The sequence below is a fragment of the Pinus tabuliformis genome, chromosome 2_1 (assembly GCF_031772625.1).
Source record: "Pinus tabuliformis cultivar Carrire ecotype Pingquan chromosome 2_1, CPIR1, whole genome shotgun sequence".
Lineage (NCBI taxonomy): Eukaryota > Viridiplantae > Streptophyta > Pinopsida > Pinales > Pinaceae > Pinus > Pinus tabuliformis.
This window is the reverse complement of record NC_142299.1, coordinates 324,110,785-324,136,315: the sequence shown is the minus strand read 5'-3', so window position 1 is coordinate 324,136,315 and position 25,531 is coordinate 324,110,785. Positions and strand designations below refer to the sequence as shown.

The 25,531-nt window shown below is 39.7% G+C and overlaps 3 protein-coding genes across 3 annotated transcripts in view; all 3 read left to right on the top strand.

Moving 5' to 3' along the window:
* The window catches only part of LOC149200153 (uncharacterized), a 107,191-nt gene extending 98,780 nt beyond the window's left edge, over positions 1-8,411 (top strand). Inside the window, exons 3-4 of the mRNA XM_089402619.1 lie at positions 4,347-5,393; positions 6,147-8,411. Of these exons, the coding sequence (XP_089258745.1) occupies positions 4,350-5,393; positions 6,147-7,865 (2,763 nt within the window). The 5' untranslated portion in view covers positions 4,347-4,349 and the 3' untranslated portion in view covers positions 7,866-8,411. The remainder of the gene's footprint in view (positions 1-4,346; positions 5,394-6,146) is intronic.
* Positions 8,412-17,816: 9,405 nt separating this feature from the next.
* Positions 17,817-18,614, top strand: LOC149200152 (uncharacterized). The gene has a single exon (XM_089400869.1). The coding sequence runs from the start codon at positions 17,817-17,819 to the stop codon at positions 18,612-18,614; it is 798 nt and encodes a 265-aa protein (XP_089256995.1).
* Positions 18,615-21,615: 3,001 nt separating this feature from the next.
* On the top strand, positions 21,616-22,092 carry LOC149200151 (uncharacterized). The gene has a single exon (XM_089400867.1). The coding sequence runs from the start codon at positions 21,616-21,618 to the stop codon at positions 22,090-22,092; it is 477 nt and encodes a 158-aa protein (XP_089256993.1).
* Positions 22,093-25,531: the final 3,439 nt, after the last annotated feature.

Sequence of the window (25,531 nt, the reverse complement as noted above, 5' to 3'; positions counted from 1 at the left end):
TCACTTATGAAAGATATTCTAGGGTGAATGCATGAAGTGATCTCACTAGGAGGTCTTCAAGAAAGACACAATTTAAGCTCAAGGCTTAAAAAGGAAGCAATTCACTTTCTATGAAGAGTCCTAGAAATAAGGATACAAGACCTAGGGTTCGATAGATTAGACGAGTGTTGGAGTAACTCAAGGTCTAGGAAAGGAGAAAGGGTTTCTTGCAATGTGTATTTGGTGAGCCAAGGTTCATGAAACCTTCAAGAAAGTTGTTAAGTTGAGGGAAGAAAAACTAGGGTTTCCCTCTTAGGGAAAAGTTAAAACATCTAGGGCAAGAGAATTTATGGATGAAATTGGAATGGATGCCCACCAAATTGATAGGTTTTGTGGCAAACCCTACCCTCTTAATGTTTAGGCTCTCCAACTACCAAAACCCTTCCTTAGAAATTTGTACCAAGCCTTAGTTCTCTTCTCTAGCCTTGAAAGGACTGAATTTAATAGCGAGAAAAGATGTGTAAAATATGAGATTTATCACCAATAAGTTGGAGTAATGCCTTGTTCCTTGGGAGAATGGAGTCTAGGATGATTTAGGTTAGCTAAACTTGTTATTAAGGAGGCCGGAATTTAATGCCCTAGCAAGCAAATTTCAAGCATTTACCCACTCAATGAAAAATGGATTTTTATGGGAGATCTACAATGACTTCACCACTAGGACTATTCATCACATGTTCTACATGAGTAATGTATACAATATTCATCTAGATAGCAAATCAATTAATTTTCAACAAATTAGGGCACAATTTTACCATGACCTAGAATCAATAATTTCTTACATTAGACATAGAAAAATAGATATTCAATAATAAAGTGCACTTACAAGACAACATGCAAGAATTACTTCCATTATCCAAAGAATGGCTCCAGGAAATATCCAAGAATAAGCTCCAAATGTCAAAATGCATCCAATAGATCCAAATTCTCCACAAGAGAACAAGTGTGAATTCACTAGATAGGCTGAATTCCAATTGTGATGATGATGACAGATCAAATGAAATGATCTTTAATAAATACAAGTCCTACTAATGTCTATTATAGCCTACAAGCCCCTCAATAATAAAATAATGGGCAATCCCTAATCAAGGTCACAAGCCAACCTTGTATCTAATGTAAAAACAAGATAAATCTCTAATAAGAGGGTTGAAATGTTGATGTCATGCTATCATAAGCCCTTCTAGGGCATGCGTTGAGCTCCTTTAGTGCCAAGACAAGTGTAGAGGGCTCCTAAATCAAGGTCTAGGGGTTGGCCTCTAAATCTCTCTGCAAATCATCCTGTAGCCCCCAAATGTGGGTTTGGGGCACAAAACTAAGCCTCATGGGTCTCCAAGTGATGAATAAGCCTAAATCTGCTTCAACATTAAGGTAACAATAGATGGTGCTAGCCCTCCCATGTCTCAAGGCATGAGACAAACCTCTTCTAGACCCAGGATCAACTGCCACATCATGTAATCAGTGCTAAGTCGGCTAGGGGTATGTTAGTCCAAAGTGCATAATCCCATGAATAATAAAGAAAATGGAGGAATGTTGTAGGTGCTGAAGGTGCCCATGGCTATGAATGATGCTCTATAATTGTTTGGAGTCCAATGGCTCTCAACGCATCACCTACAATCATGGATCCCCAATGTCCTTTCCTAAAGCCAAGGGCCATTAGGGGAGGTCGCAGGGGACTAGGATTGAAAATTAATCCCCCATTTAAGGTGAGGGAACAAGACTATGGCCAAGACCCTTCTTTCTTCCAATTTACCCCATAATCCATGCCAAAATGCCCAAATAAAAATAAGCATAAGCACCCGATTGTAGAATGAATAAAGCACCTTTTGATTAGAAACCCGCCTTCCAACATGTGCTTTTGACAAATGGGCAAGGGGACACATGACTGATGCAGGTGGCAGAGATATGAAATGCACATCACATCAACTACAAAGTGGGTCTCACGGTCTGCTGGCTGCCGGCTGGAAGAGATGAATAGGAGAAAATCTTTTCCTAGGGATCACCCAATTTTGGTGGGTAACAAGGCCTTTATCCTTAAAAATGTGGTATTAGAGTTGTACCAAGGTGCTAGTGGTGACCAATGTTTATTATTCCTCTTGTTGGGTGCCTTTGATTGCTATTTATGCAAGAAGAGAGAAGCTTCCTTGGGCCTTTCTCTGTGCTAAGTAGAAAGGGAGAAGGTGATTCCATCAAGTTAACTGGAGTTTTTGTTGCACACGAAAGGATCATGGAGGCTTAGGGATCATCATTGGTTTCAAAGAAGGTCTAGATTTGTTTTTCAAATGGATAATCATTTCCCTTGAATGATGGATAATGGAAGTTGTTGCTTCACAACTACATTTCAAGGAAATCCCTATGGGAACAAAAAGTGCAGTGAAGCCTTAATTTTCAAGCACTCATTACCCCATCTATTTCTAAAATTGAAAGCTCATGTGTTGCAAAGAGTATTTGGAAAGCCTCATAAACTGTCAAACCCTTCCAAAAGGGGACCATTTCAGAGTTGGACCTTCTATCCACTTTGACTTCCGCTAGTGGTGACTTGTCATTCTTGATGAGGGAAATCCTCTCTATAAGAACCCTTGGTTCTAGTCTCTGCATTTTTTTAATGAAATTAGAACCTTCTAGGACATCTCATTAGAAGCAAAAGATTGGATCACATGGACTCAACTAAAGAAAATTTTCAAACATCCTTTTCTTTTTGGTTGGGTAAGTTCCTTTTAACCAAACGAGATCCTTTCTCTAAAGTTCTAACATCCTCTACTTCTCAAGCACTTCAAGGCATTTGAGCTTATAGATTATACACAATTTCCCAATTGCACAACAATAACATTGGAGCATCTCTGATTTTGGTCTGATGGTTTATCTGGTTATCAAATCTCTCTAGGAAGACTCATATGCAGCAAATCTCTCTCTGTGAATTTCGGTGGGCTGGTTACCATGATTTCTGGCTGAGGAAGTCTCAATGCAGCAGAAGGGCACTGAGACCCAGTCAGAGGTACAGCAGCAAGACGTTTGAGATTTTGTTTGCAGACCGCAGGGCCATTGGCAGACTCCGGGCTGCAGGGCCAAATTTTCTGTTGCAGGTGTCCTCAGACAGCCGAATCCTATTACAGACTGTTTCTGCAGCTATGTTCAGGGGACAACTCGGATTCTGTGGATCAAGGACGAATTAGGGTCTTCTACAATCAGTCAAGTTCGGGCAGCCATCTCCAGTAACAATGAGCCAGTGAAATCCAGCTGCAGTCATCCCTAATTCCGATTAATGTGACAGCGAGTCAAACAGCAGAGATATGATATGTTGTGATATATTGGAGTAAAGAACAAGGAGCCAGATCTCTGTGGCAGTAATTCGGATCCCACTGGAACAGCACATACCATCACAGTTGGCCAAGGGCATCAAACAGTGAGTTGTAATTAGTGTGCTGTTTGCCCTTAGAAATTAGGCAGTGACTATGATTGGTGTAGGCACAGTAGGATTGGATAAGTAGTTGAATTGCTGAATATTGATCTTGAAAATCAGAATTATATTGTGATAATTGTTTGCACGAATCTACTGTTTGGTTGGGCAGTCATCCCTAACTTAGTTAGGAATCATATTTCTGTTAGAGATATTTATTACGGTGGAAATATTTGTGCTATTTCAATGATGTCTACTGTTGAAAAAATGAACACTGCTGTTGTATAATCTTGTTGAATTATTGTAACCCTGATAAACATAGAATCCTAACGGCTAAAATTACCCTAGGAAATTATTATGGAGTCATATGGACCATGACATGGGTTTATATTCCGAGGATCCAACCCTAATACTGAAACCTCTGTCTATGTATCTCAATTTTCAACAGAACCCTCAATCTCTTAGCTCCAAGTCATCTGCAAGATTGAAATCATGGTTGCTAGTCAAGATGAATTTCTTCTTTTACAGCAGTGTTTGGTATTGAATTTCCTCAGTCTATCCAAGATTTATGAGCTGTGCAATCAATCAATTAGATGAATTTCTGAGTTGATCCTTACATTTGTACCATAATAAGATTATCTTATGCTAATGATGAAACAAACGTAGATTAACTCTGAACTCAATTATTATGCTTTCAGATTTGGCTAGGACTAAAGGAAAATGAAACCACTGTTTGATGTGTTGAATCTAAGTTTGTCTGTTCTGTTATCCAGCAATTTCCCATTTCAAGTACTTGAGTGTGTCACTACTGCTGTTTATGGCCTTGAACTTGATAATGCTGGGCTCCTTAAAAACTGTTTGTCTGTTCAGATCTCTATACTGTCATTAGATGAAGAGACTGGCTTTCACAATACAGGAAATGCAGTCATCTCTTCATGAAAGCAATGATGGGAATGAGCCAATTCATGAAATATGTGGAAGTCCTTTACTGTCATCAGCATCTACTTACTCCAGTGATGACTCTGATAGTCCACATATTACCCCCCGGATTGGAGATAATTATCAAGTCAAAGTGTCACCATTTAAGCTGCAAATGGGCTGTGATCAACTGGGAATAAATTACAGTAGGGACTGTAAGGATGACAATGCTGATGAATTTGAGCTACTGTTTGTGGAGGGATTACCTGTGCCAGTAATGCAGATAAGTTGCTTTTCACCTTTTGGAAATGGAACACTCTCAGATAGTGAGTTCCCTTCAAAGCAGTCTTCCCCAGTTGGAGCCATAAAAAAAGATTGTGAATTGTGTCAGGTTGATTTATCTGAACTGGAAAATGATCAATGTACCCATGCAATCAGTAACAGTGGCCAACTCAGAGAAGACAATATGTATATTACAGGTTTGAAGACAGATTTCTTAAGACCAGAGGACACCCTGACAGAATCTACTGGGGCAGCTAAGACTGTGCTTGATACTTCTTCCTATTGTCACGGGCGTCGAAGAAAAAGAGGCAGGGTTGGTTGGAAGATGGTCAAGAAGATGAAAGTTGGTTTTTTGGACTTAAACAAGCACTGCATTGATTCCAATTGCCAGGTTCAGCAGAAAGGAATACATAATATGGGGGAAGATGCAAGCTCAAAAGGTTACATGATAGTGCCTGGCAGCCCAAGTGCATCCTGGAGTAAAAGTGAGGAAGATTTATTCATACTTGGGCTGTATATTTTTGGGAAAAATCTTAAAGCAGTGAAAAGATTTGTGGAAACTAAAGAAATGGGGGATATATTATCACACTATTACGGCAAGTTCTTCAATACAGAGTCATATTGCAGATGGGAGGAATCTAGAAAGACAAGAAGCAGAAAGTGTATCCAAGGCCAACGCATTTTCACTGGATGGCGGCAACAGGAATTGTTGGCACGCCTTATTCCTGACATACCCGAGCATTTGAAACATGAGATCCCAGAGGTAAAGTTTTCTCGTCAAAAATTCAATTTGTTGTGTAAATGTAAAAATGGTATGCTGTCGTTAATCATACATCAATGGAATGCTGATATGACATTTTAATTTGCATGACACCAATTTAGTGTTGGGGTGCAAATAGAGTTTGCATTATGATGTGATGATACATCTTGTAACTGATAGATATGAACTGAATTTAATAATCCAGTTGGGCCAGATTATTAACCTAAATGAAAAATTAACCTATGATGAGAAACATGTGGACAGCATTCACAAAAGTGAACTCAATTCTTTGAGTAAGAAGAGTTGCTTTTTAAGATCTGCGTTATGAACTTTAAGGAATTTTCTTGCGTAGGCATATGCTGCTCCCTTGTATGTTGCCCAAGAAGCTGTAAAGGGATGTTTTTGTTTACTTTTTCCAGGCTCAGCCTTCTTGTATGAAATCCCAGGATTTGTAAAGGGAAGCTCATTTGCCTCTCCCAATGTTTTGTCTCTCATTGGGATTTGCTGTTCTTGGGAGTCTGGTTTTAGATTTTGGGCTTTCTTTTAATATTTTATCCCTTGATCCAATTTTGTGGTGATAGCCTATCTGCTGTCCTTATTTTCGTAATATTCTCGATTTATGTTTTTGCTCAATACAATTATGAAACACATTTAAAAAAAAAGTCTCCCAGTTGCTAAGTATATTGCCTTACTACTATTATGATATTTTGAATGTTCTTACAGCTATAGGGTCTCACAGGTTTTTCTGATAAACAGGTAACAAAGGCATTCAATGATGGAAGAGTTTCTATGGAAGAGTTTGCTGCAAAGCTGAAAGCATTAGCAGGACCAAATGCACTTGTTCGAGCCGTGGGAATTGGCAAAGGCAAGGAAGATCTTACTGCGGCTGTCATACACCCAACAAAGACAAACCCAGTCAGCACTTCTCGTTATGAAATTCCTACAGGCAAGGCATGTTCCAGCCTTTCTACTGAAGAGATTATTAAGTTTGTAATTGGATATTTTAGGCTTAGCAAAGTTCAAGCATACGACTTATTTTGGGAAGCAGTGTGGCCTCGTCTCTTGGCAAAGGGATGGCATTATGAGAAACCCGACAAAGCTGCCTATGAATTGAGGCAGCCTTTAGTGTTTCTGATCCCTGGTGTACAGAAGTTTTCAAGAAAAGTTCTAACAAAAGGAATTCATTATTTTGATTCTGTTAGTGAGGTTTTAAGCTGGGTGGCATCAGATCCAAGGCTGCTTGAACTAGACACGCATGGTATACCAGGAGTCGAAGTGAAGCCAGAATGCTTCCAGACTTCTCAGAATGCAGATAAAGAAAATGGGCATGCAGGCCATCCCTGTTCCTATCTTCAACCTAGAAAAGTACAATCCTTTATGTTTACAGTTGTTGACACCAGTCTAACATCACAAGGAGTAGGAACACCTAGGATACGAGAAACAGTGACGTTGCCTCTGGATGATGGCTCTGATAGGTCTCAAACTGTGTCATGGGAAACAGAAGATACAGACAATTTAGGAATACTACCATCTCAGCAATGGAAACATTGCACACATTATGCAGAGGGGGATTCATTGAACTGTAATTTGGAAAAGCCAGCTCGTGTTGTAGTTGATCATGAAAGCTCGGGTGAGAGGAATGAGATTTTTGGAATGTGCAAGGAACCAACCCCTGATCAGAGGGATTGCCTGCTCTCTCCCTTGAAGCAGAGGGAACTAACTACCTGTATAAAATACAAAGAGGATAAAAGTGCTGCTAGTTTGGTAGAATATTGTGAGTCAAAAGATCAAACAACAATGCTGAAATTTGATCCCAAGGAAGAATCTCCTGAGCCTGAACCTCTTTTAGGTGCCAGTCCATCAGAAATAAGCATATCCCTACCATCTTCAACTCAAGCAAGTGCCGGGAGAAGCATCAATGCTACTTCTCTGAGTACAGATTCGCTTTCTGGAAATAAGATCAATAACAATTCTCAGAATTCTAGGATATGCAAATTGACACCTGAGATAGTGCCTGATTTGAACTTACCCCATGATCAACCAATAAACATGACGATCAATTCTGTCTCAGGTATAAGCAGTCAAGTCTCACAAGCTTCAAAGTCTGAAGAAACTTCTTATTCTGAGGCAAATTCTGGGCATTCTCAGGAAGTGTTAGATAATCCAGGAATTGCACAGTCCTCAAGTCCTGATCCAGATGAAAGCCATTCTATCAAGCCACAAGAAAACAATGAAAGTATTCTACAGGAAAATGTACGAAGGCAAAGCACAAGGGTCCGCCCCTTGACTACAAAAGCATTGGAGGCTTTTGCTTGTGGTTTTTTCTCTCCGAAACGGCGGAGAAAGGGTAGTGAGAAAACTTTGAATCCAGATGGTTGCCGCATGAAATCTATCTCCAGGCTGGTTCAAGATGACCTAATGCGTTCTCCGAATACTCATAGTTCAGAAAACAGTGACATTCTTATAGGTCACTAGGATACAAGTGTGGCTACTTATGTACAAGTGGGTAAACCTACCCTTTGAGGAAAAGCTCAAAGACATTTCTACTCGGAAAATCAAAAAGATGTAGAAGGAAACAGGATAAATGTTTTGATCCCAGCAATTTCAGAGTGCAGAGTGGCCACACCAAAGGTCAGGCGGGCGAGGGAATGGCAAGTAGTCTCGTTCCCTGGCCACTGAAGGACAGGTTCCCTCCATCGGCACTTGAAATTCTGAAGCAGAGAAGCCTCTGGAAGAACAGCAGCAGAACGATGATGGCTGGGAATTCACTGTTCCCAAGCCCGACCTACCAAGCAAAGGCTGGGAATGGCTGTCTAACAGATGATAAAGATGAACCCCCTGCATCTGCGTATCTTTTATGTTTTTATGATGATTAGTTATGGACCTTGGTTCTAGTGAGCCCCGGCATGGCAAATTAATGTTCTTGGACTTTTTTTTTATCTTTTTGTTTCTCGTTCCAGGTTTGGTCTGTTGTAGCCAGCGATTTGTAAATTAGTTTCTAACGCTTATTTGAGTTTCTAAGATCTGCTTTTCTGTTGCCTAATTTTTTCTTTGTTGTTTATAAATGCTTATAAATTTTGTCACATTATTATTAATAGAAACAACAGAAAGCATTTATTAAGAAAACGGCTCTTCGCAGTGGAGATTCAGATATGGAATCCACATTACAGAGTCCAACTAGATGCAGTTGTGCAATGTGCATGCATGTAGATATATGCCAAATTGTATCAGGCTGGGCACAATGGACTCTGGAACCATGCCAACTGAAGCCATTTAAAATTTCATTTTCGGGTTTGTCAAGAAACTTGAAATTTCATATTCTACTTTCTTACTTGATGATAAGTCCATTCTTATTGATGATGATCTCTACATCGTCTACATAGTGCTTACTGCTAACGGTGTGGAAGAAATCTGTCATTATCATCAATGTCCTCATCCCAGCTAGAACCTCATGTTCAAAGTGGACAATTATGTATGTACTGAATCCATCAAGCCATAACTTTAGCTTCCAATATCATTAACTCTCTAAAACGTGATGGCAACCCCATGAGGGATGCATCTCCATGCTATTTGAGTTTTGGAGTATCATTGGAGTTCCCTGATACCACGGGGTTTGGATGCATCTCGCACAATGACCTGAACAAAAAATTTGCTAATAACAAAAAAGTGGAATTGGGAAGCCTGTGACCATGTTGAGTGGCCATTTCATCATTCCGATGTTTAAGGCCTCGTGCGTTGGCTCATCCTTCACTGGTGTTGTGGATATCCTCTTTGTGGAATGCTCCTGTCCATTAATGCAAATATGAGGTGGTTTGTTTTGATCCATTAGGCAAGGTTGTCCACTAGCTCGAACCCTGTACGTGTTGGTTGTCAAAGTCCTGGGCCATTTGATCTGTCATAAGGTTGGAGCAGGGCTTGTTAAAGGTATCCCAATCCCTGAACTTAATGATAGCTAGATGGTGAACAACCACAGGGGATGACTCTTTTTTACCATTTTGGAGGATCAGATTTCTTGGGACTGCACGATAGAGTGTTTGGATACATTTTGTTTGGCCTCGTGCTCAAATACGTGATGGCATAAAATCCGATGATATAGACAGAGTCAACGCCCTGATCCATATTACTACGTTGTTTAGAATTTGTCTTGATTTCCATTGGGTCAGAAATTTAAATTCCTCGGTATTCCTTTTGCATTTCAGGGTGGGTTTCAAGGACTTACGAGAAGTGGTGGTGCAGAGTGTTGAAAAAAATCGATGAGTGGGTCACAAATCCTTTGGTGATAGTAGCTAAGTTACAAATTTGAACAAAACTTTTGGTTGTGGCTCACGTCCATTACTGTTTGTTTTGGCTATTTTCTACGTTGGGGCAACAGTGCATGGAAAAGGCTCCGGGGGACATCTTTTGGGCCAACAATGCTAATGGCTAAGCGTTTCATAGCGTTACTTGGGATATAGGTGACACTCCTGAATATGCTGGTTGGGGATTTATCAAAACTTGGATTCAGGGCCAAGCTCCTTGTGCCAAATGGTTGGTGAGGGCATGAGTGGGAATAAGGCTTTGAAAGTTGTACTCAAATATACCATTAGTCAAGGGTTCCCACTATGCAAGTGTGTCTGGTAGTGTATTTCCTTGCAAAACTTGGTTGTCACTCCTATGCATGTTAAGATAGTTAATATGTTTGTGGTTCAGAGTACTTGGGAGGCTAACATGGAGAGATGTCTTCTTATGACCTTGACTTATCATTAAATGAACATTGTTTATGTTAGTTTCCCCTAGTCCATGATGAGATGTTCCTCGCGGAGTCTTCATGATTTTTACCCTTGCCACTGTATAAAAGGGCTATTTAGACAGCCAAGGACTTCTTCAACAACAAAATCAGAGAATGGATCCCCTAGATGGAAATAAACATAAAATCAGGTAGGCCAATCTATAGAAGTTTATCCTTGAGAGTGTACAGAGCATAATCTCAAAGTGATACTCCTCCTATGTTGGGCCTTCTTGTTTTGTAAACATAGTGGTGAGATTGGAAATGAGGGTGCCACATTGTTCACTAACTATAAGCTTGCTCTAGGCTACAAATAGATTTGTCTCAAACTAGCATTACAAAATAGCTTGAATAAGCTTTGGTGAGTTAGGTCCAAGAAGAAAACATTGTTGTGTTTCTTGTGAAACCTTTTGAAGCCAACCTTGGAGCTGAAGAAAGCTCTTTACATGGTTCTTTATTGTGGGAGGTTTGAGGATAAATGATTAACATCGTTAGGTGCAAAATCTATGGTGCCCCCAATGTGAGAAAATGAAACCTTAAACATTTCCCTTTGGTTTGTACCTTAGCCAAGTCAACAAGGGCCTAGTTATAGTCTCTATGTCAATGATGTCTCCATATGTCCATTTCATGGAAAACTTTCTTGTTAAGCAACTATCTCCTATAGGTGATATAAATCCATTCTCCCTAGATTCTAGTTTGTGTTGAAGAGCTTTTTTTCTATAGAAGAAGCAAAACAAACTAAGTTGCACTGAAACAAATACAGATACAAGGTTTGAAACAGATATGGCAAATTTTCAAAAATCCGGATACGATATGGCAAGGAAACGACATATATAAGAATTTCATATTACCGTTCATCTTTTAGAATCTAGATTCTATATCTAAAAATACATAATCATCATCATGAATTCAATATAAACTAATCTCATTATCAATTCAGCGTAAACATTATCACCATCATTAGTGATTATTATAACATTCAACATATTATCATCATCATTAGTAATGTAATCATAAATGCTACAACCTTTGTGCTTTCGGGTCCAACTCCTTCAAATAACGTGTCATGTATGGCAGATGGTATCTATGTTCCTTGTATGGCAATTAAAAGGCCCATGGGACCATCGGGATATTATGTTAAGACCTATTTGAACATTTCAGTCTTCTCAATGTCAATTTGGTCTCTTCACTATATGCAGGGAAAAGATTGGCTAGAGAAGATTTGTTATATTGGAGGGATTAATGAAATCAAGAAAAAAATCAATGACAATTAACAAAACTTTAACTAAATTGAAAATTAATCGCTCAAATAAATCTCTTTACGAATACATTCATCAAACCTTTATGTTTGTATTTTTGAACATCTATCTTTTTATTAGTAAGAATCCTTGATAAATATATGGAGTCTTGTTTCTAAAGATTTAGAAGAGACGTTATGAGACTGTGTTTATAGTGAGTTTATTTGCAAATCTGATTTTCTTCATTTTTATTATTTATTTATGGCTCTACAAATTTTCACGCTTTTTAACATTTTAAGGATGGATTCCGATCATGATTTTTGTGGATCCATTTAAAACCCTTGGAAACGTATCCAATTCCAAATCCGAAGTTTCTGATTTTTTGAAATGATGCAAAAACGTTTTTACGACGTTTCAGACAAGGATCATATTTGTTTCCGTTTCGAAAACGGGGATTTGCGTTTCCAGTAACTTAGACAACAAAGTGTTGTTTAATGCTAGAGATATTTCATGGAGTTTCTTGTGATATGATAATGTATTAACATGTTCTAACTTATCCTTTAGATTATTGTGCAAGTATGGAAGCTTCGAAGGGAGATGGAGCATTTACAACTACTTTTGGACTTTTGGGGTTGTCTCCCCTTGCAAAATTGTAGAGATCCACTTGGCCATTCTTGGCCTCGATGAGCATAATGTTACTAAGGTGATAGAAGGGCTCAACATTTGGTAGGCAAGTAAATTTTAGAGGTGGGAGTGTGGATATATTTGCCTCTTTCCACAACTAGAAATGAAAATCAATTTATGAATTTAGGACTGGCCATTTGAGGGAACCCAAAGCCTCTTGACCCAACTAATTATTGCTAGGATCATATTGTGGATGAGGATCCCTTGATGATTGGATGGGACCCCACCACTAATGACCAATGATGAAACTCGAATGCATTCTGGAAGTTGTACATGATGAAGATCCAGTTTCTCTTTGCAAGAAAATCATCAAACCATGGGAAGAAATCTAGTGCAACAAAAATTGACATGGGTTAGGATATTACAAAGATAACAACAACTTGCATATTCCAAATTTTCAAGACCAATGAAGTTTGTTAGTGGAGGTTTTTTGGAAATTGAAACATCAAGCCGCAATGAGGAAAACGATAATTGTAAACATTGCAATTGCATTGGTCACATGGAAGATCATTGTTTTGATCTCCATCCTTGTCACCATTATGGCAAGACGAATCATCCATTAGAGAGTTGCTCCAAAAGAAAAAAACTTGCAAGATTGAAGATTGACTATGGATGGCTTGATCATTGGGAGTGGTCGTCAACAATCAAACAATTATTTAAGTCTTATGGAAGAATTAAATCTCGAGTAAAGACATGGTGTAGCGAAAAGTGAAAAGAAAATGGTACTCTCATAAGGCTGGAAGGGGGAGTACAATGGTGACACCCTCCTACATCTTAAGGGGGGAGTCCAAAAATCAAATGCAAATGGTTAGTGGTAAAACAAAAACCGCTTGTGGTCTCTCCTTTCAGTGGATAAAGGGGGAAATTGATGATGGAATTGAAGATGGTTGTCAAGCTGAAATTTTCGACAACAACACAATGAAATTGCCAAATGGGCATCAAATTTTCCAGTGGGCATCAAAATTTGCCAAATGGGCAAGTAAACTTTGCAAAATCTATAGTTCAATATTTAGCAATTGAATCATACATTGGATATATGATTGAGAGCAATGTTGTAGACATTTTTGTTCATTTGGAGGGTCATTTGACCTAACAATGGATAGATGTATCCTTTTGCATTGCAACTTGGCATTAGATTGAGTGGCCAAGCATTTTCAGGGATGTGTCAAACTTGCATTCGATTCGCTTCTCTTGGTTCATTCTCTTCATATTGAAGTTTTCAACATCTAGTTTTGGTGGTTTTTTCAGGTAATTCTTCATTGGAACTCAACACATGAGTTTTAGTATGAATATTTGGAGATAATACTAGTTTACATTGCATTTATGGTATTATTGCATGGGCTTATAATGGGGGTGGGCCGGGGAGGGGGCGGGAAATGTTAGTCTCTTACTTAAATAATCATTAAGTCCAAATGTACTACCTTTAGTCATTTCACATATTAGGATATAGTTTTTATCCTAGGTATGTTTCTAGAGTTTCCAGATCCTATTTTCTCTCTTCATTTTTTATCTCTTTTGTGAGGTGTCAAGGTGAGAACATATGAGGTGGTTTCATCATTGTATTATATATTTGTATCATTGGAAGACCAATATACAATTATGAATATACATTATGGCTTAAAGCCTTTTCCACTAGTGTCATTGTCTCTGATATTATTCTTTTGTTTTCTTATATTTCTTCACCTACCAATTGTTGGGTTGATTATTTCTTAGTGTTTATGATTGACATTGTACCTTATGGTTCCTAGGCTTTAGTGCATGTTAGTTTGGACGTAATATGATGACACTATGTATTCAAGGGTTTTGGCATAAGACAACCTACATTTTTTAGTTTGACAGTTTTCATTAATGCTTGTGGTGGTTGTGTGCATGACCTACATTTTTTTGTGTATATTAAAACTATGTACATATTTTTATTCTAATAGCCTAATAGTCAAATACATATTTAATATCTGAACAAATAAATAATACTTTTTCCTCATAAATAAAATAAAAAGTGTTTGGTTCTTCCTAATCTAATTTCTTTGCTATTTAACTCACTTGAACACTAATCTCATTTTGTATCAATAGTTCAATAATAGCAACACCAAGGTTAATGATGGAATTTTATGGAGAGCAAATTTTCAAATACATTACGAATGCACTCAAATTAACATCAACATGAGGTTTTTCATTGAATACAATTCTTCAAATTATATATGTGTGTGTGTGGGTGGGGGGGGGAAGCGGGGGAGTGGGCGGAGGGAGGGAGATCAATCACATCACAAATATTGATGTATTTAATGCTTATAAATTTCAAAATTCGGGATTAATTTTACATAGAGAGATGTTTTATTATGTAAAATTAATCGTTGATTTTGAAATTTATAAGCAATAACATGTATATATATATATATGAGTAAAATCCTTAATATCGGGGATACCAAAGATCTCTCCAACATCCCCTCAAATTTTGGAGAATTCAAGATTAATTTTACATAGAGAGATGTTTTATTATGTAAAATTAATCGTTGATTTTGAAATTTATAAGAAATAACATGTATATATATATATATATATATATATATATATATATATATATATATATATATATATGAGTAAAATCCTTAATATCGGGGATACCAAAGATCTCTCCAACATCCCCTCAAATTTTGGAGAGTATATCCACAAATATTAAAGACATACTCATGCATTCACCAATCTTAAAAGTATATATATCTTTTTGATACAAAAAGCATGAATATTTTTTTTGACAAAAGATTTAATAAATGGTCATACATCCATCTAACTATAATTTTTTGTTGGGTCTCAAGAATGAGCTCATTTTGTCATCTTTTCACCATTTGTTTTGCTTATCATATCTAGAAGTCTGCGATATTCATCATCTCGCAGTCCAATGCTATCATTTTGGTATAAAATCACGTCTTGAGTTACGAAGGGTTATAGATTAGAGAAATTCAAGACAAAAGTGTCTATTTTTCTATAATTTCATATATTCTTTTGAGAAAACAATTTAAATGTTGTAGCTACAAAAATAAAATCATTTTATAGCTAGTTTTTGATTCTATAGTTGAGTTGTAGGCATACATAGTTGCACGAATGATATAATGTAAGCATAAGTTGGAAGATGTGGCAAATGGTGATCCCCAGCTCCTCCACCTATCATACTTAACTTGATGCTTTCCACATTAGCACGAGAGCAAAGTCAAAGGTATAATGAGGCGGTGGTAGAGTAAGTCACAACGGTGGCAGAACACACAATTTGGAACAAAGTTCTCAACGGAGGCTGTGGATTAAATCCATGAGAATCAAACTAAAAGATCTCAAGATTACATATGAGAATTCATTTGTGTAACCGTGAATTTCTCATAATAGTTGAAAACTTTAATTTATGGATCCACAAGATCCAAATTATGGTTAACCGTTCTAAAATCCCACATTAAAGATCTCAATGATCTCTATTTCAAGTTGTATACATGTTCATTGTTTCAATGATAGGAGATATGTCTTTGTTATGGGAAACATTCTAATATTTTTAATATAAACTCTATTGGTGGTTAAGTAATTCCTTGTGCAAGTGTTGTTATTAGTTTATAAGTGATTTGATAGTGTAATTTTGTAGCAATTACAAGGTTTATACGACTTTCGTAGCAGTGCACAACCAAGTTGGGAAGGGTCCCATGTGTGAGGGAAAGCATTGCACTTTTCCTTTTCAGTTTTGTGTAATTGTAGTTACTTTTTATGGTTAGTTAATATTTTCTAGTTTTTGTTGGCTTGATCCACGAGGGATTTGAACTTTGAATCTCATGGTTTACATCATACTTCATAACAAGGCGATCGCCAATTGAGTTGCCGCCTATTAATATTTTTAATTTTTTTTCATTGTAGTGAGTTTTAATTTCCATTGCTTAGTTAATGTTTTCAGTTCTTGTTTATTGCAGTCAATTTCCATTGCTTTAATTTCTTGTTAATATAAAACTTTCATTTACATTACTTACAACTTGGTGTGGTGTGTCAAAGTAGTGTAGGTTACTCATACGAATCATTTGATTGAATAAAAATTTGTTCATCTTCAATTGTAGAATTAAAATTATAAGTTATATGACCAATTGAATTTATGATTGTCTCATGGAAATTTTTTACATGGCGAGTGTTTGAAAATGTTTAGGACCATGACTATGTTGAATTAAATTGAAATTACTCTTCATAGATTAGACTTTGTTTTCACGTAAAATTTCAATAGAATAGTTAGAAACCCGACCCTACAAATACTATGTATTACACTTAACAAGTTTACCAACTAGGATTGATGATTTAAATGTAACATAATTCTCAAGGATAGAATTCACTGACATTTTTGGAAACATGAAATAGACGGGAGAGCTCGAGCTGCTACGCGCGCGACCAAGGGTTTCAGCAACACAGCCATCTGGTTCTTCACTCATCGCCTATGGCCCCTCCGGAGGCTCCACCGGAGGGGAACGACATTCAACAGGCCTTTTCAAACTTGGTAAAATCACTGCCTCCTCAGCGCCCACGACTTGCTGTTTCAAAATTTGTTAAGAAACTTGATGGCCTTCAAGAAGTTCACTTGCCTCCTGCTCTACTTGCTTGGCCGCTCTTTCGCTGGCAGAAAAAGGGCTCATTGGACAGTTCACGGGCCTCTGGCCCTCTCCGAAAACCGTCCAGAGATGGGTTGAGAGAAACTGGTCAGATAAGATACAAGGGAAAATATCCATAAGATTCTGCGGGAAAGGGTATTTTACATTTCACTTTGAATCCAAAGAAGACAAGGATTTAATCTTCAGAAACGGGCCCTATTTCATGGATTCTAGGGGCCTGTATCTCAACAAATGGACCCCTGATTTTGATCCCGAGCTTGATGTGCCCAGCGCTGTCCCAGTTTGGGTCCGGCTCCCTCACCTCCCCCTCCATTGCTGGGGGGATGACTCGGTTCGAGCCATAGGGAATGCAGTGGGCAAATATGTCGACCGAAGTGAGCCCAAGGACAACATGCAAGCTTGTGCTCGGATCTGTGTGGAAGTGGATCTCGGCAAAGGCCTCCCTGAAGCCATCAAGCTAAAAGTGGACGACTGGAGCCATATTCAACAGCTGGACTACGAGCAGATCCCGTTCAAATGCAAGGTATGTCACGAGTACGACCACTTTGCAAATCGATGTACTAAGCTTATTAATGTAGAAAATGATCCTCAAGAGGAACAATGGGAAGTTGTTAAAAAAAAAGAAATCGGCCTCCCTGGTCAAAGCCACCCATGAAGCAGACCCATCGACTTCAGCTGAAGGCCATCCTCCCTCCTCCCCTCATGCACCCTCCAAATCTTCCCCCAGCTCCCCTATTCCGCCCCCTTCATCTAACCCCTTTTCAATTCTTTCTCTCCCTGAAGGCCATTCCCTTGACCCTCCCTCCCATGAGAGCCACCCCCAAAGCCCTCCTAAATCCTCCCTGCCCCTGATCACCTCCACTCAGCCCCTTCAGGATCCTCCTATAAACAGAATCACCAGAAGCTCTTCTAAAGATCATGGAGGATCGAGTGATACTTACAAGAAGCCTGGTCCGGGCAGGAAATCCGCCAAGCAGCATCGGGACGAGAACGCGCAGAAAGACATCGCTATGGGAACCCAGACACCCATAGAATCCTTCATCCTGAGTCAGCATGACAAAGAAACAGTCAATAAGGAACAAGGGGGGCGAGCACCACCCCGGACATCACACCTGCAATGATAAAAATCCTGTCTTGGAACAGCAGGGGATTCGGGCACCCCTCCAAGATAGTTGCCCTCAGAGATCTCATTCACCAAGAGAAGCCTGGAATTATTTTGCTGCAGGAAACCAAACAAGGCCAGCGGGAAATGAATGGTATCATTGAACAGCAGAAACAGTTTAAAGGAAGTTTCAGTGAAGCAAGAGGAGCTTCAGGTGGTATAGCCACTATGTGGAATCATAACATATGGAACAACAAGTCGGAAACCATCAACCAACACTGGATCAAAACAGTCTTAGAAAACAAAGAAGACATGCAAACTGTAATTATTTACAATATATATGTGCCCAATCATTACAGAGACAAGGATCGCTGCTGGAGCGATTTAAAGTCTAATATTGACGAAGAAGAGTGCTCTAACATCATATTGGGCGGCGATCTCAATCTAATCCTCCACGCCAATGAAAAGAGAGGCGGCACTTTCATAGCAGATCACTACAGAACCCGCTTGGAAAACATTATGCAGGAATACGATCTAATGGATATCGTTCCCAAAAATCGGAGATATACATGGAGCAACCGCCGGTTTGGAGCAGGCAACATCATGGAACGTTTAGACAGAATATTAATTAACGTTTCGTTGCTTTCCAGATTTTCGGTTGGGTATGCCAGCGTTCTGTCATGCCCTGTTTCAGATCACTTTCCCATCACGCTCACGCTGGAAAAACACAACAATTTGGGGCCAATACCCTTCAGGTATAGCTCTCTTTGGAACAACATACCAGCAGTAAACGAAATTGTTCTCAGAACCTAGAGACAACATGTCGAAGGATCCCCTGGATTCATCTGGGAGTCCAAACTAAAAAGAACCAAACAGGCCATTAAAGAATGGGCCAAAACAAGCTATAAAGAACCTGAAGAGGAAAAAAAAGAGCTTAAAAATAATCTCAATAGCACGCAAAAGGCGATAGAAGAGTTTGGACTCACCCAAGAAAGCAAACAACAAGAAGACGACCTCTATTCACAACTGTGCCGAGTTAAAAAAGCAGAGGAATTAAAATGGAGGTTAAAATCTAGGCAATTGTGGCTGCAGGAAGGAGACAGAAATACAATGTTTTTCCATAAACAAACAACTGCTAGAAAGATAAGGAATAGTGTAAGCTACATTATAGATGCTGAAGGAAACAAACAAGAAAACCAGGAGGCCATTCGAAGGACAGCAACTGAGCATTTTCGAGACCTTCTAACAGAAACCAAAGATCAGGAGGATTACAATGAGCTTTTACAACATCTGCCTGTGGGGATTAGCAAACAAATAAATGACAGTTTAACCAAAGAGATTGACGAGGAAGAAGTCAGAAGATCGGTTTGGGCTCTTCAACCTGATAAAGCCCCAGGCCCAGATGGCTTCCCCATATGTTTTTACCAAACGTTCTGGGGAATCATTAAAAAAGATCTGATAAAAATGTTAAAGTGGACCCAACGAAAGTGCAAAGTAGGGGGATTCACCAACGCCACTCATCTGGCCCTTATTCCCAAAGAAAACAGACCCTCTTCATTTACCAGATTCCGCCCAATATCTCTTTGTAATTCTTCCTACAAAATTCTGTCCAAAGTCATCGCCTCCCGCCTCAAACCCTTTCTCCCATCCCTCATCTCTGAAAACCAAGGGGGGTTTATAGCAAACCGCCACATAACTGACTCCATTCTTCTAGTACAAGAAGCCATTCATTCGAGCCAATCCAGGAATGAGAAAGGATTTGTTCTCAAACTAGATTTGGCCAACGCTTTTGATAGAGTGAGGCACTCCTATCTCTTTGCAGTCCTGAAGAAGATGGGATTTGACGTAGGCTTTCTGAACCTCATCAAAGCCTGTATTACCGGACCTTGGATCACCCCTCTTGTCAATGGCAGACCAGGAGAAGCTTTCCAATCCACCCGTGGTCTTAGACAAGGATGCCCCCTCTCACCCTACCTTTTCATTCTGATGGCTGAATCATTTAGCAAATTGTTGGACTTCCATCGGAGAGTTGGCCTAATAACAGGAATAAAATTTGGGAATGGAGTCAAGAATATCAATCATTCGCAATTTGCTGATGATACCCTGCTAATTGGGGGGGCCTCCATCACAATAGCTAGGTGCTTCAAAGTCCTTCTGGACAAATTCATGGATTACTCTGGCGGCCTGGTTAACCAGCAAAAAAGTTGTGTTTATGGCTGGAACACATCAGTGCAGGTCCTCCACAATATAGCAGCAACATTTGGGGTCTCATGCAACTATGACTGGTCTCATTTTTCATATCTGGGCATTCCTGTAAGCGCAGGGCACTTAAGGGCAGAAGTTTGGGACACTATAATCGATAAGATGAAAAGGAAAGTCCAGTAGTGGGGCTCAATGTGGCTGAACCCAGCTGGCCGCCTCATCCTTCTCAAATCTGGTATATCCTCTTTGCCTCTATACCATTTCACTCTTCTTCAAGCCCCAGCCTCCTTTCACCACAAAATGGAAGGCATCCTTCGACATTTTTTATGGCAAGGAGGGAAGCAGGATAAAAAAAAATTCAATCTGATCAGATGGACGCAGGTAATTCAGCCCCAGGACCGAGGTGGTCTGGGCATCAGATCCCCTAGATTTCTCAACTTAGCTTTTGGAGGCAAAATTGTTTGGAGACTCATAACTGGTCTTCCTGCATGGTGGAAAAGGGTCCTGGAAATCAAATATTTAAATTATCCAAGGCATCAACTCCTCGATCAAGACATCCCCAACAGAGACTCCACCAAAATCTGGCGCTTATGTAAGAAAGCAATTCCCATAATCGCCCAAAATACCTCCAAAATTCCTAAGGGAGGAGCCAACATTAACATTGGAGCGGACAAAATCATGGGGCAGCAACCCATCAATACGCAAGCAGGAGTCAACCCCATCCTCTCATTTTTCGAAAGATCTGGTATCCACCATTTGAATCAGATCTCTCAGTGGGATCCTTCAACCCATCTTTGGGCTGGATGGTCCTTTCCTGCTATTCCCAACAATCTCAAAGTCAGCTTGTCAGCTCTTCAATCTCACCTGCATAGCATAGCTCCTGTAAAAAAAAATGATTTAGATGGCTTCAGCTGGGACCCTTCCGGATCTTCATACACCATTAAGGCTGCTCACCATCTCCTCTGCAGCAGCAACCACCCGATGCCTATCTGGAATCATTGGAAGGCTGTTTGGAAGTCCGAGGCCCTTCCAAAAATCAAATTTTTTATGTGGACTCTACTTAAAGGCAAGACTCTCACCGCTGAAAATCTGCAAAGGAGGGGCATCATCGGCCCTTCTCGCTGCCCCAATTGTATGGCTGCAGAGGAAACCATTCCTCACCTTTTTATTGGCTGCCCCTTTGCTACAGAATGTTGGGGAAACTTATATCAGAACAACCAGATTCCTTGGACCAGCCAAATCACCATAGGCGAAATCTTGCACAAATGGAAAAAGAATTTCCCCTGGCAGAGAAGGAAGAACAACACAGCGAAGAGGGTATGGGACCTTCTCCCTTATACCATGGTATGGAATCTATGGTTGGCCCGCAACTGAAAATTTTTTAAGGACAAGGGATCGAATGCTAGAAGCCTCTGTAGTAAAGCAAGGGGTCTCGCCCTTGAAATCATATCGGCCAAAAATCAGAGGGGAATAGACATCACCGAGCTCAGTGTGGAAGAACGAAGTTTCATTGGCCCCTTGTTGGACAAACACAACAGCAGGCACACAGGTAGCATAGCTAGCAACAGACAAAACGCTGTCCCTCAGAACTGGAAAATAAGGCTCAAAGAAAATGAGTTTGCTGCCTGGATTCAACATTCCAAAAGGTACAGTCTTTTTTTTTTACGGAGCTTCAAAGTCGAATCCAGGGGCTGCAGGGGCTGGAGGAGTGATCCTCGATGAAAATGGAGAAACTGTTTTATCATATGAATGGGGTTTAGGACATATCTCCAATAACAGGGCAGAAGCCCTGGCACTATATCAGGGACTTCTTCAGCTTGGGAAGCTAGGCATCGAAGCAGCCTCCATCTTTGGAGATTCAGCAATGGTCATCAGTTCCATGGCCCAGAAGAGAGAACCCCTCAATGTGCGCCTTCAGCAGACTTTAAGCCGCTGTCAAAGTCTAGCTCACCATATGAAAGATCTTCGCTTCCATCATGTTTTACGCAGCTTAAACAAAGATGCAGATAACCAGGCTAATAAGGCGTGTGCCAGATCGCAGGGCTGCTTAGTTTGCAACGGAGTGGAGACTATCCAATATTTGCCATGACTGTTTACAACATCTCTCTCAACCAGCTTTGCACCAAACCAATAAGGACAGACGCAGCGGAAGGATCGAAGAACCTTAACTCTCTCATTGTGATTAAGATAGACAAAGGACTCAGGAGCGTTCAAAATTCTCTTACTCTGCTCAAAATAACGCTCGGTATATGCTCGGTGTATGCACCCCTCCCACATGGATTCTCTACTCGGGCAACATCCTTCAATTATAGAGCATCAAGGGCAGAGTTCCCACGGCACCGCATCAGGATCAAGCCTCGGTCCACTCAGGAATTGTTCTCTTTTCCAGTTTTGTCGCAGATCAACCAGAATCTACAATTAAACAATCAGGCTCCTCCTCTTCATTGGTGCGGAGCAGTCAGGCGTATCAATTTGGCAAATCAGGCTTCTCCTTATCTATCATAGTCAGGCACAACAATCACCTTAATATTAAGTGAAAATGTTCTGCAAATGTCGCTTTTTAGTTTTTCAATTTGTCAGGATATACAGTAGCTTAGCTTTCATCTTAAAGCCTAAGTGGCGGGAATCAGGAGGATGTTGTAAATCTTTCACTCCCAGCACCACTCGGCGAATAATCATGTATTACAGGAGAGCAGTCCCATTTTCTCCTCTTTTTTTCGAAACGTAATATAGCAACCGATGATGTTAAAAAAAAAAGAAAAAAGAATTCACTGACATTTTTGGCACTGTTGTTGGCGAAGTGTACATAGAATTTGGTTTCTAATTTAGGCATAAAATTAGCTACATAAATAGAGCATGAAAATTAGGATGCATGAATAGGAAATTTTTTTGTTAGAGGTAGAATCACTTCAACACTTCATCCACCTACCACCACAACTAGTTCAACACATTGCACAGTAAGAGCCACAACGTCATCCACATCACGCATCCCCAAATTTGCAGGTAGAAGTAGGTACCTAAAGGAAACTAAAAGAACTCAAGAACAAGAATAATGTTCACCAGAAGCAATGCTTTTCTACTCACATCCAACATGAAAGGTACTTCGTGGACATTAATTGGAGATACCAATTGAAGAGACTATAACAGGGAAAAGTTCGTTTGAAGAGAAACCAATTATAGAAAGCTCAGTTGAAGAACCACCATATTCTCATACATCAGAATCATCAATGGATGAAAATAGGCGAGAAGGGACAAGAGAAACTTGAGTTGGAACTGGCACAAAAGATAGAACTAGAAAAGGAGCTAGAGGAAATGGAAGAAGAAAAGTACATCAAGAAGAAGAAGAAGAAGAAGAAGAAGAATTTGGCTTCCCCATTTAGGACCCAACAACTAATGTGAGCATGTAAAATATTTCACCCTCTGTGCTACCAAATTTTCATGGGTTAAGAACCGAAGATCCTGAAGATTTTATTTTAGAACTTGAGGTAGTGTCAAAGCTATGAAAAATTAAATTTATTTCTTGCTACTCTTAAAGATGGTTCTTTATGATGGTTTATGGGATTATGTACAAACTCTGTTAGAACTTGGGATGAGATACATTGTAACACCCTCCTCCCACATTTACCTAAGTTAACAGGTCCGTTGAGGTCAACATGCGACGAGAGGCTACTACGATCTGATTCAACTCCCCATGTACAGTTAAGGAAGTGGAACCGACAAAATACAACCAATCTAACCTTTTGCACATGTCACAGAACCTATAGGAGCCAACCAACCCTTCTAGGTGATCAACCCCTAAGACAACTTGACACTTCATTGCCCTAGAGCCTTAGTCACTCCCATGACATGGGCATGCATGCGACTGGGGCCCTTTAGTCACTCTCACACCAAGGGCATGCGAGCGACTGGGGTCTTTTTCATCTAGTTCAGAGCCTGTGACCCTGGAATCTTTGCTACTTTTTAAGGGCCAGGACTCAGGCCATTGCCCAGAACTTCCAAAAATGAAAAGTAACATTGAAACAATGATACAATTGCAAATACTTGCAAAAAGACTTGACTAGACCCCCTACTAGCCATGATAGGCATTTTGTCAAACATGTCACAAATATGAATTCTACATGTCATAACAAAAAATCTGAGTGTACGGGTCTCATGCTTATATGAGAATCGCTAATAAACATTGATGCATTATCACACTAGCTGCATTATCATCTATTAGGTCACATATTCATTGTTCATTCATTTACAAATCAAAACATGACGAGAGCCATACATCATCACTGTCATAAAACATGCTCATAACCATCATATAATCAAAAAAATTAGCAAGGATATAACAACCATAAAATCCACATATAAACAAGTATATTTACCCATCAAATACAAGAGGAACACATCTCTTATTAACATATGCAAAATGCAACTAGGTCGGGGACTTCCACGAACCACCCAACCATAGACTAGGCTGAACTAGACCTCCCTTTCAGCGAGTCACCCCCATTCCATATTCCAAGCATGATTGTGGGATCTCATGGAACACATCCAACAAAACCAAACCAGGGATTCTAGAGGCCAACCACCTCAACCCTCAACTAGTGATTCCACCTCAGAGTCAAACATCACTAACCATCGCCAGATTGATCTCTACCCAAGTTGCTGAGGGCTCCAACGTGTTTGTTCCAACCGGGGTTCCAGGACTAGTAACTCAACTCACAAATTTCATTGGGATTCCGGAGCGTTTGTCCAAAAAGGGCTTCTAGGACTAGTACTCAACCCACCAAGGGCTTTCAGAGCGTTTGTCCAACCAAGGCTTCTAGATCTAGTAACTCAACCTAAGTTGTTACAAGGGTTCCAACACATTTGTCCAACAAAGGCTTCCAAGAACTAGTAACTCAACTCATAACCAAAGGAATATGAGAGCCAAACAAAAAACAAAAGGAAAGTATCCCACAACACCATGGCTATTCAGGAAATGGCAAAGCTAAGCAATCCACCGTCAATATAGGCATTCCTCCATGTCAATGATAGATCATAACCAAGAAACCACATGCATATGCCATGCATGCCAAAACTAGCAAGGAAATCATACATGCAACTCGGTACCTGCAAGCAAAACCCGTTGTAGTTGTTGATCCCGATGTCCTCTTGCGCTTTCTTGCTTTTCCTTTTCCTTCATGCTCCAAAACTCCAAGTATGCCACACCCCTCCAAGAGTGCTCCAATGAAACTCTAAGTGTCCAAGAGTATGAGAGAGAGATCCAAAACTGAATTGACAAAAGTCTGTCAACTGATCCTCATAAGACTTTTTATTAATGAGGATCAGTTGACAGACTTTTGTCAACTGATCCTCATTAATGGCTATACAGGAAATGGTAAAGCTAAGCAATCCACCGTTAATCTAGGCATTCCTCCATGTTAATGATATATCATAACCAAGAAACCACATGCATATGCCATGCATGCCAAAACTAGCAAGGAAATCATACATGCAACTCGGTACCTGCAAGCAAAATCTGTTGTAGTTGTCGA

Coding starts and splice junctions, on each gene's coding strand:
- LOC149200152 (XM_089400869.1), top strand. CDS start 17,817: ATGATAAAAATCCTGTCTTGGAACAGCAGGGGATTCGGGCACCCCTCC.
- LOC149200151 (XM_089400867.1), top strand. CDS start 21,616: ATGAGTTTGCTGCCTGGATTCAACATTCCAAAAGGTACAGTCTTTTTT.